The sequence below is a fragment of the Anomaloglossus baeobatrachus genome, chromosome 10, assembly GCF_048569485.1.
Source record: "Anomaloglossus baeobatrachus isolate aAnoBae1 chromosome 10, aAnoBae1.hap1, whole genome shotgun sequence".
Classification (NCBI taxonomy): Eukaryota; Metazoa; Chordata; class Amphibia; order Anura; family Aromobatidae; genus Anomaloglossus; species Anomaloglossus baeobatrachus.
Genome location: NC_134362.1, coordinates 26,638,147 through 26,655,348, shown reverse-complemented (window position 1 = coordinate 26,655,348; position 17,202 = coordinate 26,638,147). Strand labels below are relative to the sequence as shown.

Here is a 17,202-nt window from a genome sequence, read left to right as displayed (position 1 = left end):
GCTGAGATCTGCGTCCATATGGGAATCTATGTCTATGCTCTATTATTTAGAGTTATTTATGTGACATGAACTCAATCAGCCGGTTACTATAAAACATTTATAATATTGTTTTTTCCAGCACCAGCCCCTATTCCTGGTGACTATAGCTAAATATATCACCATTTACAGGCCTCTGCAGATCCACAGGGCTGACGTCTGATGTGTCTGGCCTTTTATATGCCGTGACTGAACCAGCAGAATAGTGAGTGCAGCTCTGGAGTATAATACAGGATGTAACTCAGGATCAGTAATGTATGTGCACAGTGACTGCACCAGCAGAATAGTGAGTGCAGCTCTGGAGTATAATACAGGATGTAACTCAGGATCAGTAATGTAATGTATGTACACAGTGACTGCACCAGCAGAATAGTGAGTGCAGCTCTGGACTATAATACAGGAGGTAACTCAGGATCAGTAATGTAATGCATGTACACAGTGACTGCACCAGCAGAATAGTGAGTGCAGCTCTGGAGTATAATACAGCATGCAACTCAGGATCAGTACAGGATAAGTAATATAATGTATGTACACAGTGACTGCACCAGTAGAATAGTGAGTGCAGCTCTGGAGTATAATACAGGAGGTAACTCAGGATCAGTAATGTAATGTATGTACACAGTGACTGCCCCAGCAGAATAGTGAGTGCAGCTCTAGAGTATAATACAGGATGTAACAAAGGATCAGTACAGGATCAGTAATGTAATGTTTGTACACAGTGACTGCACTAGCAGAATAGTGAGTGCAGCTCTGGAGTATAATGCAGGATGTATCTCAGGATCAGTAATGTAATGTATGTACACAGTGACTGCACTAGCAGAATAGTGAGTGCAGCTCTGGAGTATAATGTAGGATGTATCTCAGGATCAGTAATGTAATGTATGCACACAGTGACTGCAGCAGCAGAATAGTGAGTGCAGCTCTGGAGTATAATGCAGGATGTAACTCAGGATCAGTACAGGATCAGTAATGTAATGTATGTACACAGTGACTCCACCAGCAGAATAGTGAGTGCAGCTCTGGAGTATAATGCAGGATGTAACTCAGGATCAGTACAGGATCAGTAATGTAATGTATGTACACAGTGACTCCACCAGCAGAATAGTGAGTGCAGCTCTGGAGTATGATATAGGAGGTAACTCAGGATCAGTAATGTAATGTTTGTACACAGTGACTGCACCAGCAGAATAGTGAATGCAGCTCTTGAGTACAAAACTGGATGTAATTTGGGATCAGTACAGGATAAGTAATACCAACTGTCTCTGTATTGGATAATATCAGGTTGTTGGATAGAAACAATTACCTTAAATCCTTTACGTTACAGAAAATTATGTGTAAATTGGGTAATTCATAAAAAATAATAGTGACTCATATAAACAATTTTCTTAGCCGGAAACCTTTTACCCATAATGCATCTTAACTACAACTGAATGGTGTGCCCGTAGCCAATGACGTCTGTAGTTCTCACCTGACACCCACACATTCCCGTGGGTCAGTGCGAGATCAATGTCCGTCAGCCCCTCGCTGCCCCCCGATGACATTGCTCTGACAACCTCCGACTACTCTCACTGCATGGACACCAACTGACTTTCTGAGGTTCCATTAAAAACCCAACCTCGTGGCGCACAGGAGCCGCTGCTGCTCAGGGTCTAAATTTAGAGGCTTTTTATAAGCAGTAATCTGGTGCCAGCCGCGCTGTGCAGGCATTTATATTAGTCATAGGAGAAATGGGGATTATTACTATATTCAGCAGTGGGGTCTAAGTGTTCTGAGACGCAAATATTTTCTAGAACAATATAATCATAGATTATGTGCTGAATGCAGCAATTAATGATCCTAAGGTGAAACCAATCTTCACGTTTAAGAAAAAATGTTGCTGGTCATTTTACGCAAACTATGATATTTTCTGTTAAACTTGATTTACCTTTTTTAAATTTTTGATTTTTTTTTTTGTGTTATTTGTTTTTTTCTAAGGGGAGTTCCTGCGAGCCAGAAGCAGGCTAGTTACTATTGATGTATTCTGTTATGGTTTAATTTATATTCAGAGCTTGTTCAAAATCCGCTACAAATCCTGATAATTTTAAAATAATCAGTTTAAAATAAATAAATAAATAAAATAAATCAATTAAAAAATAAAAAAAAATAAATCTATACATATTGTATATAAAATTATATATAATTTATTTTTTTAAAATTTACTTTCTTTATTATTTATTTTAAACTGATTTATAGAAAATATAAATACACACACATCTCGACTAATAAAGAAAATAAATAAATTAAAAAAATTTAAAAAAAAAGAAAAATGATTTTCTTTTTATATATATATATATATATATATATATATATATAAAATATATATATATATATATATAATATAAAGCTGAATGTGTGTGTGTGTGCGTGTGTGTGTGTATGTATGCATGTTCGGGATTGGCATCTGCACCGTCGCAGCTACAGCCACAAAAGTTTGCACACTCACACTTCTGGACCCCGAGAGCGTCATAGGCTATGTTTTGAGGGGAAATTTTAACCCCGCTCTTTACAGATATTCACCAAAAAACATGTCTCCATTAAAGCGAATGGAGCTAGGAGCCACAGTGCAGCCAGAACTTCAGAAGAATGCGCAGTCACGCCCTTATATGGAATGTTGGCGTGTCACAATGCAGCCAGGGAAAGAGACAGACAGGGAAAGAGGCAGACACAAAGAGACAGACACAGACAGACAAAGAGACAGACAGGAAAAGAGAGGGAAAGAGAGAGACAGGTTAAGAGACAGACACAGACAGGTAAAGAGACAGACAAAGAGACAGAGACAGACACAGGGAAACAGACAGACAGGGAAAGAGACAGACAGGGAAAGAGAGAAAGAGACAGACAGGGAAAGAGACAGACAGGGAAAGAGATTGAGACAAACAGGGAAAGAGACAGACAGACAAAGAGATAGAGACAGAGAGATATATACAGAGGGGGAGACAGACATTATAATTACATTGCGCCAAAGAGTATATACCGTACAGTTGCTAAGGTGGGGCCCCGACATTGGATACTCACCACACTCGGGGATATGAACACACACACAAAATGCGCCACACACTACCACGTACTTGAACACATATACCACCCTCAGCACACATCTCACCACACATACAGCAACCTCGCCACATAATCGCCCTAAAACACACACAAGTCTGGTATTATCCTTCAAAAATAAAAATCTGAATGATAAGCAGCCAAACTACAAGAACAACAAATGTACCATATAGGAAATACGGCAGCTGTCAGTCACATGACCTGTCTATTATGTGTATGTGTGAGCTAATATATACTGTCAGGGGGAGGGCTTTCTGTTGCCTGTAGATTTATCAGGCTGCCAATAGCAACCAATCACAGCTTAGCTTCTATTTTGCTACAGTTAATTAATCTGAGCTCTGATTGGTTAATATAGGCAACAATTTAATAATTACATTTCTATCTATTTGTTTTGTGGTTTTTGTGTGCAGAATACGTTATTGTTAATATATTCTATTTTGTTAACAGCAGTTATTAACCCGGGCGAAGCTGAATGTGTGTGTGTGTGTGTGTGTGTGTGTGTGTATGTCTGGGATTGGCATCTGCACCGTCGCAGCTACAGCCACAAAATTTTGCACACTCACACGTCTGGACCCCGAGAGCGTCATAGGCTATTTTTTGAGGGAAAATTTTAACCCCGCGCTTTACAGTTATTTGCCAAAAAACCTGCCTCCATTAAAGCGAATGGAGCTGGGAGTCACAGTGCAGCCAGAACTTCAGAAGAATGCGTGTCACAATGCAGCCAGGGAAAGAGACAGACACAGACAGGGAAAGAGGCAGACACAGACAGGGTAAGAAACAGACATAGACAGGGTAAGAGACAGACACAAAGAGACAGACACAGACAAAGAGACAGAGACAAACACCGGGAAACAGACAGACAGGGAAAGAAAGGGAAAGAGACAGACAAAGACAGGTAAAGAGACAGACAAAGAGACAGACACAGGGAAAGAGACAGAGGGAAAGAGACTGACAGGGAAAGAGAGGGAAAGAGACAGACAGGGAAAGAGACAGACAGGGAAAGTGACAGAGATAGATAGACAGGGAAAGAGATAGAAAGACAGACAGGGAAAGAGATAGATAGACAGACAGGGAAAGAGATTGAGACAGACGGAGAAAGAGACAGAGACAGTCAGAGACAGACAGGGAAAGAGACAGACAGAGAGAGAGAGAGATATACAGAGGGGGAGACAGACAGAGAATGGGAGAGAAACAGAGAGACAGTTACTATCCCGGGCGTTAATACATTCTATTTATACATTCTATCCCGGGAATGTTAATACATTCTATTTTGTTAACAACAGTTATTAACCCGGGCAAAGCCGGGTAGTACAGCTAGTATATAGAGAGAGAGAGAGAATTTTTTTTTAACATTTTTAAAAAAAATTTTATTTATTTATTTTCTTTATTAGTCGAGATTTGTGTGTGTGTGTGTGTGTGTGTATATTTTATATAAATCAGTTTGAAATAAAGAAATTAAATTTAAAAGAAAAATTAAAAAATATATATAGATTTTTTTTTTAATTATATTTATTTTCCTATTTATTTTAAACTGATTTATATAAACTATAAATACACACACACACACACACACACACACACACACACACACACATCTCGACTAATAAAGAAAAGAAATAATTAAAAAAAAAAATAAATAAATAAATAAATATAATAAATATATATATATATATATATATATATATATATATATATATATATATATATATATATATATATAATATGAATACACACACACGACTTCCCTGGCACTGGAAAGGCTGGTTCCACCAGTCTCTGCATAAACTGACCTCCTGTGATGACTAAACAAGTCAAAACTCTGCATGCTGTCACTATAGTGAGGTATACGAATATGATAATCTCCCTACAAGGTGTAGGCAAATTCTCCAAGAAAGAGAAATAGTGACCAAAAGAACAATATGTGTAAAATATTATACTTTATTAGAAACAAATCTAAAAACAAACTTGCAAAAATACAGGAATATTCCTTAATGACAGCCAGACAAGACCAAGTGACAGTGCAAAAAAGACCAAATGGTATAACCTGAAAAATATATTTTAAATTATTTAAAAATAGCAGAATGGAGTGCTAGAGAGTATAGATAGTGCAGAAACCACAATAAAATTAATAGATATGTATAATACGCTTAGTAAGTGCAAAAGGAAAAATCCATGTATTGCGGAACACTATCCAATATAGCAACCAGAGATCAAAATGAGCGCCTCAATGAGATTCAAATAGGGAGGTGGTATAATGAAAAAAAATGTAGGTTATATACCTTAATAGCTGGTCTGATGGACCCGCTTGCCTGCTGCGGACCCCGACGTGCGTTTCGCGCTTCCTGTGATGACCGCCTGTTCCATATAACTGTAGCCGTCATCACATGCAGATGTCACTGCAGGGCATAAGGTTATACAGGCACTAAAGTAAGAAGAGAGAGTGGGCACAAGTGGCTGCATAATGGTCTACAGGCTTCGTGTTACCACTATGGGTAATATACAGTAGATGTTATGGGAACATTTTGTAAAACTATTAGCATAAATCGCACATTTGCCTAATTGTCCCCTTTCACTTTTTAATTTTCAGAAAACCTCCCCGGCGCACAACATGAAGGAGGAGAATTTCCTCCGGCGCAGATTCTCCTTGTGCCCCACCACCATTACTCCTCAGAAGAATGATAATAACAAGCTTGCGCGGAACTTGTCGTTTGGAGCTGATCATGATATAAATGCACTTAATACAGGTGAGTATCAGGGTGCACCAGTGATACATGAAGTCATCTGTTACTCCCAGATACAAGTGTAGTGTAATGGCCAAATCTGGTCTTTTTGGAGACCAACCACAAGCAGACACACTGCTGCTGACGGATCTTATCATAACTTTATGTTGATGCCAATTATGTCTCTTGCCGTTACAGTAGTATAGATTATTTATAACTATCTAACGCTACTGAGTGGCTCATACTTTTTTATTGTTCCTCTGCAGGAAAAGATACAGAACATAATAATTTACCAATTGTGAAGGATGAAGCTCCGCTGACTCCAAATGCTGCTAATAAGGTATTGGATATGTACTTTGATTGATGTGTATCCACCATTTCTACATAGGAGACATTTTATATCAATAAATTTTAACTGAGCAAAAAAAGTCTCATAATATCCCACTTTATACCTACAAGGGAGTCAATGGCGTCCCCCACACCCAACGCACGTTTCGCACCTGTAGTGCTTCTTCCAGGAAGATTATGTTCTAAGATTATTATTGTTATTTACATTAAATGGGGAGTTGGTTGACTTGGTGTTCCCAATATAACATAATGCCTACCCTTTGAGGGGTTCTGTTTTTGGAGACATCTTTTTTTTACCTAATAAAATGTAATTGGTTTATATGCAGTTGCATATGGTGTTTGTGGTTCATATTTGGTGGTTTATATATTCCCACTTCTTCGATTATGATCTTGGTTTTGTTATAGTATTAATTTGTCATACATACCAGTGCATGATGTAGAGCTGCAATACCAGACACAGCCTATGCACAGACGTGGAGCTGCTTCCGGTCCTTTCTTCTAATCTTGTATACCCGTTTTAAAACCTGGAAACCTCTTTAATTGCTTAGGTTCATATTCATGGTTATGATCCAGCCCTGAATGTCCTGGCAACTGCACACATGAAATATTCTCCTAAATCCTAAGTGTGCTATGTGTGATACTACGAGGAAATGTTGCAATGATGGCTTAATGGAGCCCCATCCCCAGACCAGGAGACTGCAGCAGAATCTGTTCTAGCACAGATGTAAATAATTCATGTCAGCGACTCTGCAGTAAACATACTGTACATAAACCAGTGCCGTGCCCATGCATTATTCATCCCCACAACCTCCAGCCTGGGAAATATGCTAATTACCCAGATTGTCAATAAACGCTACATTGTATTATTATAACGGTTTACTCATAAGAATGAAGTATTGATTTCCATGGTAAGACTGACAATTCTCATATTCAAGTGGCATCTCCTCTGCTGCGGCGCCTGTGTATGCTTAACTATTATAAATGATCATTCTCCAGTTTCTGATTCTGATTCATTATCTTTTCCTTTTTTGCAGCAGAACTAAATTAGGTTCATGTGCAACAGTTTAAAGGATATGGACACATTTGCATAATGTTTGTAGGGGATTGAATGTATTATGTGGATTTAAACATTTCTGGAATTATCAAAGAATCAAACATTGTTTTTGCAGTTTCTTCTTCTACAGCTTGCATATGTTACAGCACACTGCAAGCTGCTGAAGACTGTTTAGTCTCAATCCCAACAGCTAACTACCTTTCCGGTTAGTTTTTAGCTCCTTTCTTTCCTCTAGTCAATGCAAATCTAAGCTCAAATCTGATTCCAACTGATATATTTTATGCTTAGATGCTCATTCACCAGACGACAGAGATGGGATTGAGGCTAAGCTAATAAAGAGATTAGAGACAGATGTCAAGATTAAAGGGGTTCTCTACTACTTTAACATTAATAGTCTATCCTTAGGATAGGTCATCAATGTCTGATCAGTTGAGGTCCGATACACCCCACCCCACCGATCAGCTGATCTCGGTGCCGTTGGTAGCAGTATATGGCCGGAAATGCTCAGTTCCAGAGCAGCTTCATCTTCTGATAGCGGCCGGGTACTGCACATCAGCCTCCTGTTGATTAGAATGGGAGGCGGATGTGCATTACTTGACCGCGGCCGATATCAGAAGACGGAGCAGCTCCGGAACTGAGCATTTCCAGCCGCCTGCTGCCGGCACCAAGAACAGCTGATTGGTAGGGGTGCAGCGTGTCGGACCCCGGCCGATCAGACATTGATAGCCTATCCTTAGGGGTACTTTGCACACTACGACATCGCAGGTGCGATGTCGGTGGGGTCATGTCGAAAGTGACGCACTTCCTGCATCGCTCTCGACATAGTAGTGTGTAAATCCTAGATACGATTAACAAGTGCAAAAGCGTCGTAATCGTGTCATCGGTGTAGCGTCGGCGAATTCCATAATTACGCTGACGCAACGGTCCGATGTTGTTCCTCGCTCCAGCGGCAGCACACATCGCTGTGTGTGAAGTCGCAGGAGCGAGGAACATCTCCTACCTGCATCCCAGCTGCAATGCGGAAGGAAGGTGGTGGGCGGGATGTTTACATCCGCTCTTATTGTCCGCCTACTGTGTGACGTCGCACGGCAGGTGAGTGTATGTGAAGCTGCCGTAGCGATAATATTCGCTACGGCAGCTATCACAATGATATCGCAGCTGCAACGGGGGCAGGGACTATCGCGCTCGGCATCGCAGCATCGGCTTGCGATGTCATAGTGTGCAAAGTACCCCTTAGGATAGATCATCAATGTAAAAATAGTGTACAACGCCTTTAAGACCAAACAGAATTGAGCAGCTTGCAGTGTGCTGCACTACATGAAAGCTGTAGAAGACAAGTGGTAAAAAAATGAACTAAATCTCTTTCTGAAATGGTAACTAGCACATAATACATGAAACACATGAATAAATATATGCAAAATTGTACATAGCCTTAAATATATCTCCCTTGCTTGTCTTCCCACTTGACAATATAGACGTGAAATGGATGCCTAATAGGGCATAAGCACATTATAGAGAGAATCATCCTGCTCTGGACCCCTATGTATTAGCCAGACTGACTCCAACTTTGGCTGTCTCCGTCCAGACATGTATTAAATGGGTACATATTAATTAGAATTGCCAATAATTTGATTCTCTTAGGCTACTTTCACACATCCGGATTTTTGCTCTGCGGCACAATACGGCGTTCTGCAGAAAAACCTCAACCGGCTTTTGTAACGCCGGTTGCGTTTTTTTGCATAGACTTACATTAGTGCCGTATTGTGCCGCAGGGGCTTGCGTTTGGTCCGGTTTTTGCCGCATGCGGCAGATTTAGCCGATGCCGCGGCCGGATGGAACGTTCCCTGCAACGTTTTTTGCTCCGGCAAAAAACACCGCATCGCGCCGCATCCGGCCGCTGCGGCGCATTTTTCAATGCATACCTATGGAGGCCGGATGCGGCGCGATGCGGAAAAAACCGCATTCGCTCGCCGCATGCGGTTTTTTCCACTGCGCATGCTCAGTAGCATGCCGCAACCGGAAAAAACCGGACGGGCCGCATGTAAAAACTTATGCAAAGGATGCGGTGTTTTCGCCTCATCCGTTGCATAGTTTTCACAGCCGGATTGAGCCGCACTGCTCAAACCGGATGTGTGAAAGTAGCCTTACCTGCAGAGGTCACTGTATGGAAATTGAGCAGACACAAACATTCTCTCTTGGTGAAAGGAGCCGATTGCGCGATAGATGACAGATCTGTTAATTATTGGGGTGGCTTCATTCAGAATATAGTTTATCCATCTTTTTTAAGGCTCATTGTCCTCAATGCAAACAAGTGGAGAACATTTTTCTTTGAGTAGCTATGCAGATTACAATCATTCTGTACTTGCTGTAGTTGAAATTGATTTTGCATTCAATGACATGTAATATTGTCAAGATTCACAATATTAGCGCTGCACTAATGGATTGTGCCTATGCCAAGAAAAGGTAACAGGTCCCTATAGCGGTGGAGAAAAACTATCTCCTTTGGTCATAATAAGAATAGTGGAAAGGAGCAGAGAAACAGATGAATTCTCTAAAGTAGGTGGAGTTCAGACTACCTCAGGCTCTATTAGACATAAGCTTTACACACATCAGTGCGTTCTCTTTTTTAGGATTCTCTGCTCACCATCTCCATTTATGACACCCCCCACCCCCACCCCCCCGCTCCGTTCTTTCCCTATAAAACTTTGCTCATGTATAGATTTATAGTTTTTAAAATAGAAACTATATTGTGGATCAAACTTAATACTGCAGAACCACTGGTAATGTAGAGTGATTGAATAATAAGTTTTCAATTTCAGTTTTACTGCTATGAATTTGTTAAGCCGCGTGGAAAAATTTCTCCATTTTGGGGTAATTATCTCCTCTCGAGCAACCGCACCTGCATATTTATTGTAACAATCCTAAATGTGTGCATTTACGGAGAAAAACCAGGCAGACAGACAGCGTGAGAGTACAACTGCTGCAAATTATAATCGGAGCATACAATGTGCCACATAGGATGCTAATAAAGGGTCTGTGAACTCTAGAATTATGCTACCCCCATGTAGATTACCATATATTTTGGACTAAAAACAAACCCAAAGATTAGATAGAAAATAACAAACAATATACGAAATAAAATTTCTCAGGTAGTTTAAAGAGTTCAGGTTGTCTGTGACGGACGGGTGGGAGGATGTGGACCCAATGTGCCCCTGGAGAGGCAAGACTAAAGGCCCGCTTTACACGCTACGACATCGCTCAAGGGATCTCGTTGGGGTCACGGAATTTGTTTGCTTTAGCGATGTCGTTGCGTGTGACACCTATGAGCTATTTTGAATCGTTGCAAAAACGTTCAAAATCGCTAATCGGTGACATGGGGGTCCAGTCCCAATTATCGTTGCAGTTGCAGGTACGATGTTGTTCGTCGTTCCTGCGGCAACACACATCGCTATGTGTGACACCGCAGGAACGAGGAACCTCACCTTACCTGCGTCCGCCGGTAATGAGGAAGGAAGGAGGTGGACGGGATGTTACGTCCCACTAATATCCGCCCCTCCGCTTCTATTGGCCGGCCACTTAGCGACGTCGCGGTGACGCCGAACGCACCTCCCCCTTGAGGGAGGGAGTGTTTGGCAGTCACAGTGACATCGCAGAACAGGTATGTGCGAGTGACGCTGCCGTAGCAATAATGTTCGCTACGGCAGCGATCACCACATATCGGCCCTACGACGGGGGCGGGTGCTATCTCGCTCGATATCGCTAGCAATTGCTAGCGATGTCGCCGCATGTAAAGCGGCCCTAAAAGACTAAATGGTTTTCACTAAAGCCTCTAGTAGTAATGAGAGACCCGAGTCATAGATAGCTGCTAGGTGCTACTCCAGGGTAGTCGCCGGGTCTGCAGAACCTGACTGGAAAGTAAGGGAGTAGGAGACGGAAAGCAGAACCCAGAGACATGGGTAAAGACAGCCTGGTACAAAAACATAGAAAAAGACAGGAGAGGACAGGTCAGGACTAACAGAAGTCAAGCCAGGAGAGGTCAGGACACACAGAAGGCCAACCATGGCAAAATCTGGAGAGACAAAACGGAGACTAAATGGATGGAGTCAAGCGAAACAAGAAATAGTTCAGATCAGGCGGACAGTCATGCAGCTTGAACAAGAGCATACTAACACCAATCAGACAAACAAAATAGACAGAGACCTCAAGCTAACAGGACAGACTAAACAGTAAAACACTGAGAACACATATTTCTGCAAAGTCTGTCCATGCCCCCCTATAGCCAGGAGGAGACTCAGCAGCAATAGGTGGACGCAGCAACAAGCAGATCATGCACAGGACAGTGCCCGCAGTGAGTATGACGGCGCATACCAGCCGTGCGGGTCACAGGCGTGACATTGTCTCTTGAACAGTAGACAGCTTTCCAGTCTCTTCACTTCCTGGTTTCTGGGGGTTGGGGGGAAGGGTGGGCACTTTTCCTTGAGTGACAGTTATGGTGGGTAGCAGAGCTATAGTATTCACACAACTATAAAACGCAGTACAATTTACAGATTAATCATGGAGGGTGTCTCATAGACGCCTGACATGATTAATCTAGGACTTATTGGCAGCTATGGGCTGCCAATAACTCCTTATTACCCCGATTTGCCAACGCACCAGGGTAAATCGGGAAGAGCCGGGTACAGTCCCAGAACTGTCGCATCTAATGTATGCGGCAATTCTGGGCGGCTGTTGGCTGATATTGTTAGGCTGGGGGGCTCCCCATAACGTGGAGCTCCCCATCCTGAGAATACCAGCCTTCAGCCGTCTGGCTTTATCTGGCTGGTATTAAAATTGGGGGGGAACCGCACGCCGTTTTTTTTAATTATTTAATTATTTATTTCACTACACAGTATAGACACGCCCACCGGCTGCTGTGATTGGGTGCAGTGTGACACCTGTCACTCAGCGTGGGGGCGTGTCTCACTGTAACCAATCACAGGCGCCGGTGGGCGGGGAAAGCAGGGAATACGAGATTGTTTAATGGACGGCCGGCTTTTTCAAAACAGTAAAAGCCGCCGGAGCAGTGTGAACGCCGTGCAGCGCCGGGGATCGGGGATTGGTGAGTATGAGAGAGGGCTGCTAACTTCAGTAACTTAGGAGATTAGCGGTCACCGGTGAGTCCTTCACTGGTGACCGCTAATCAGGGCGCGACACAGACAGAGCCGCAGCATGACAATGAAGTCGGGTGAAGTTCACCTGAGTTCATTCTGACAGTGCGGCTCTGTCTGTGTCTGCTGTCATCTGCCATTCAGCTCTGCTACATGGCTGTCTGTGTCTGCTGTTAGCGGCCATGTAGCAGAGCTGAATGGCAGATGACATAGTAAAAACGCATCCCTACACATTACACACGCTTGGCAAGTCAATAAATAAAAAAAAAAAAAAAGGTGCCCAATGCATACGTCACAGAACACATGATCTAAAGGATCGCACACAAAATTGACCAATTTAACATAGACTACTAACGCACGTGTGACAGCAAATGAACGACCTACGTGCAATCTCATTAGATCGCATATGCGACCTGGGCGTGTCACATCGCAAATGCGATTGTACAACTAATTGCAACGTGTAAAGTGGGCTTAAGAGACAGACAGAGAAAGAAAGACAGATAGAGACAGACAGACAGTTACTATCCCGGGCAACGCCCAGGTACTACAGCTAGTAATAGTAATAAAAATGTTAAAGAGGTTGTTCAGAATTTAACAGAATAATATCCATAATAAATTGGTAAGGGTCCAACACGCAGCACCCCATCACCAAACAGCTGTTACACACTGAAGCGAATGAGAACGGAGTTACAGTACATATAAAAGGCCGCTACAATGTATGGAGGTCTAGTCTTGTACCATGACCTTCCTGCGGCTGGTAACCACTGACCGATGGGGTTATTGGGTGTTAGCCCCACACCTCTCTGATATTGATGACCTATCCAGAGGATAGACAGATGAAGACACAAATAATATAACTCAAACCGTATTTGTGCTGTTCAATATCCCTGATTAAAAGCCATGTACGACGGGAGGTGGGATGCGTCTTCATGCAGCAGATACATTGATTAATTCTCTGCCGTACTGAGGCATCTTTTATGGATTGCCTGGGAAAGGAGATGCAACGGGGGAGCATTTTCTGCTGAGAGAGGCAAGAACGTTTGTATAAAATTCCCCGGTGACATTTCACCAGCAGGGACGTGTCGCTCTTAATTTCTTTAGTCCTGTTGAGAACAGCAGAATCCACTGAGCAGCTAAATCAGGAGGAGGCAGCGCTGCGTTACAAAGGAGCCAAGATTCACAATATTAACGCTGCACTAATGGGCTGTGCGTTCCGGGATGCCCGCTACCTCTTCTTGGCATATACATCCATTGTGCTGGAGCTAAATCTTCCCCAACATTTCACAAGGTGATAACAATAGTGCCCCCTACTGTTCAGGAGGAAGAAGGTCAGATCTGTGATGTCAATTTACGTGTGAAATCCAAAATGCAATTAATTTGTATTATAAACTACTTTGCACGGTTTCCATCCAAAAAAATTCCCATTTCCTTTTCTATATCATTTCCAGAACCACTGCTAACCTTTGCTAATGTACGCAGGATGATAAACAGTGTCACGTGAAATATTCACATAGTTACAAAGTTGAAAAAAGACAAGTTCAACATTTCTCCACTAGTTACATATTCTTTATCGCTAGATTATTCAGAACCCATATTACCATTTGTTGTGAGAGAAGCATCTGTCCTTTTATAAAGGTTGATACAATATCTTCCATTACTACCTCTTGTGGTCGGCATTCCACAGTCTGACTGCTCTAACTGTAAAGAACCCTTTCCTATTTAACTGCTGAAATTGCCTTCTTCCACATTTAATGAATGCCCCCTTGTTCTCTGTAAGAACTTTGGAAGGAATAAGGGGTACTTTGCACGTTGCGACATCGCTAGCATCGGCTAGCGATGCCGAGCGCGATACTCCCCTCCCCCGTCGCATATGCGATATCTTGTGATAGCTGCCGTAGCTATAATGTTCAGCTTCACACGCACTTACCTGCCCTGCGACGTCGCTCTGGCCAGCGACACACCTCCTTCCTAAGGGGGTGGGTCGTGCGGCGTCACAGCGACGTCACACAGCAGGCGGCCAATAGAAGCGGAGGGGCGGAGATGAGCGGGACGTAAACATCCCGCCCACCTCCTTCCTTCCGCATAGCCGGTGCAGGCAGGTAAGGAGATGTTCCTCGCTCCTGCGGCTTCACACACATTGATGTGCGCTGCCGCAGGAACGAGGAACAACATCGTATCTCCTATTGGTGCGACATTATGAAAATGACCGACACTACACAGATCACCGATTTTCGACGCTTTTGTGATCGTTTATCGGCGCATCTAGGCTTTACACGTTGCGACGTCGTTACCGGCGCCGGATATGCGTCACTTTCAATTTGAGCCCGACAATATCGCAGTAGCGATGTCGCAGCGAGCAAAGTACCCCTAAGTCATGTGCCAGTCCTTTGTATTATCGCCATTGTATTGTATCCAGTTTTCCTCTTTCGAATGGAATAACGTTCCAATATTCCTTTTAAAATGTGGAGTCCAAAACTGAATCCCATATTCTAGATTTGGCCTTACGAGTGATTAATAGGAGAGGTAATAGGTGAAATGATACATTGGGATCATCAAATTTTATTGCTCTTTTTTCACCCTAAAATCTTGTTTACCTTTGCAGCTGCTGCTTGATATTGAGTGCTGCTACTCAGCTTTCTTGTAACCAAAAAATACCCAAGTCCTTCTCCTGTTCTGTATATTTCCATTTAATGTATATGCTGCTGTACATTACTCTACATTTATGAACTATAACTTCATCTGCAACATCTTATCCAGATCCTTTTCTAATATTAAACAAATTAGCTCAGTTTTTATTGTCCTACAAAGTTTTGTGCCATCAGCAAAGACTGACACTTTACTCTCAATGTCATCCACAAGGTCATTAATACATAGATTAAAAAGAATTTGCCCTAACAATGCCTTTGTAGTCCCCATTGCTTCCAGCACTGATCCTTGTGGTCCCCTCTGCTTCCAGCACTGATCCTTGTGGTCCCCTCTGTTTCCAGCACAGATCCTTATGGTCCCCTCTGCTTCCAGCACTGATCCTTGTGGTCCCCTCTGTTTCCAGCACAGATCCTTATGGTCCCCTCTGCTTCCAGCACTGATCCTTGTGGTCCCCTCTGTTTCCAGCACAGATCCTTATGGTCCCCTCTGCTTCAGGACACAGATCTTTGTGGTCCCCTCTGCTTCAGGACACAGATCTTTGTGGTCCCCTCTGTTTTCAGCACAGATCCTTATGGTCCCCTCTGCTTCAGGACACAGATCTTTGTGGTCCCCTCTGCTTCAGGACACAGATCTTTGTGGTCCCCTCTGTTTTCAGCACATATCCTTATGGTCCCCTCTGCTTCAGGACACAGATCCTTATGGTCCCCTCTGCTTCAGGACACAGATCCTTGTGGTCCCCTCTGCTTCAGGACACAGATCCTTATGGTCCCCTCTGCTTCAGGACACAGATCCTTATGGTCCCCTCTGCTTCAGGACACAGATCTTTGTGGTCCCCTCTGCTTCAGGACACAGATCTTTGTGGTCCCCTCTGTTTTCAGCACAGATCCTTATGGTCCCCTCTGCTTCAGGACACAGATCTTTGTGGTCCCCTCTGCTTCAGGACACAGATCTTTGTGGTCCCCTCTGTTTTCAGCACATATCCTTATGGTCCCCTCTGCTTCAGGACACAGATCCTTGTGGTCCCCTCTGCTTCAGGACACAGATCCTTGTGGTCCCCTCTGCTTCAGGACACAGATCCTTATGGTCCCCTCTGCTTCAGGACACAGATCCTTGTGGTCCCCTCTGCTTCAGGACACAGATCCTTGTGGTCCCCTCTGCTTCAGGACACAGATCCTTGTGGTCTCCTCTGCTTCAGGACACAGATCCTTGTGCCCCCTCTCCTTCAGGACATAGATCCTTGTTGTCCCCTCTGCTTCAGGACACAGATCCTTGTGGTCCCCTCTGCTTCAGGACACAGATCCTTATGGTCCCCTCTGCTTCAGGACACAGATCCTTGTGGTCCCCTCTGCTTCAGGACACAGATCCTTGTGGTCCCCTCTGCTTCAGGACACAGATCCTTGTGGTCTCCTCTGCTTCAGGACACAGATCCTTGTGTCCCCTCTCCTTCAGGACATAGATCCTTTTTGTCCCCTCTGCTTCAGGACACAGATCCTTGTGGTCTCCTCTGCTTCAGGACACAGATCCTTGTGGTCCCCTCTGCTTCAGGACACAGATCCTTGTGGTCCCCTCTGCTTCAGGACACAGATCCTTGTGGTCTCCTCTGCTTCAGGACACAGATCCTTGTGGTCCCCTCTGCTTCAGGACACAGATCCTCGTGGTCCCCTCTGCTTCAGGACACAGATCCTCGTGGTCTCCTCTGCTTCAGGACACAGATCCTTGTGGTCCCCTCTGCTTCAGGACACAGATCCTTGTGGTCCCCTCTGCTTCAGGACACAGATCCTTGTGGTCCCCTCCGCTTCAGGACACAGATCCTTGTGGTCCCCTCTGCTTCAGGACACAAATCCTTGTGGTCCCCTTTGATTCCAGCACAGATCCTTGTTGTCCCCTCTGCTTCCAGCACAGATCCTTGTTGTCCCCTCTGCTTCCAGCACAGATCCTTGTTGTCCACTCTGCTTCCAGCACTGATCCTTGTGGTTCCCTCTGGTTCCAGCACAGATCCTTGTGGTTCCCTCTGCTTCCAGCACATCTTTGTGGTCCCCTCTGCTTCCGGCACAGATCCTTGTGGTCCCCTCTGCTTCCAGCACAGATCCTTGTGGTCCCTTCTGCTTCCAGCAAAGATCCTTGTGGTCCCCTCTGCTTCCAGCACAGATCCTTGTGG

The 17,202-nt window shown here is 43.8% G+C and overlaps 1 protein-coding gene across 3 annotated transcripts in view; it reads left to right on the top strand.

Moving 5' to 3' along the window:
* OSBPL5 (oxysterol binding protein like 5) overlaps window positions 1-17,202 on the top strand; it is a 199,631-nt gene that overhangs the window by 90,011 nt on the left and 92,418 nt on the right. For all 3 annotated transcript variants that reach the window (XM_075326809.1, XM_075326810.1, XM_075326808.1), the window contains 2 exons: window positions 5,717-5,873; window positions 6,116-6,189. In XM_075326809.1, the coding sequence (XP_075182924.1) occupies window positions 5,717-5,873; window positions 6,116-6,189 (231 nt within the window). The remainder of the gene's footprint in view (window positions 1-5,716; window positions 5,874-6,115; window positions 6,190-17,202) is intronic.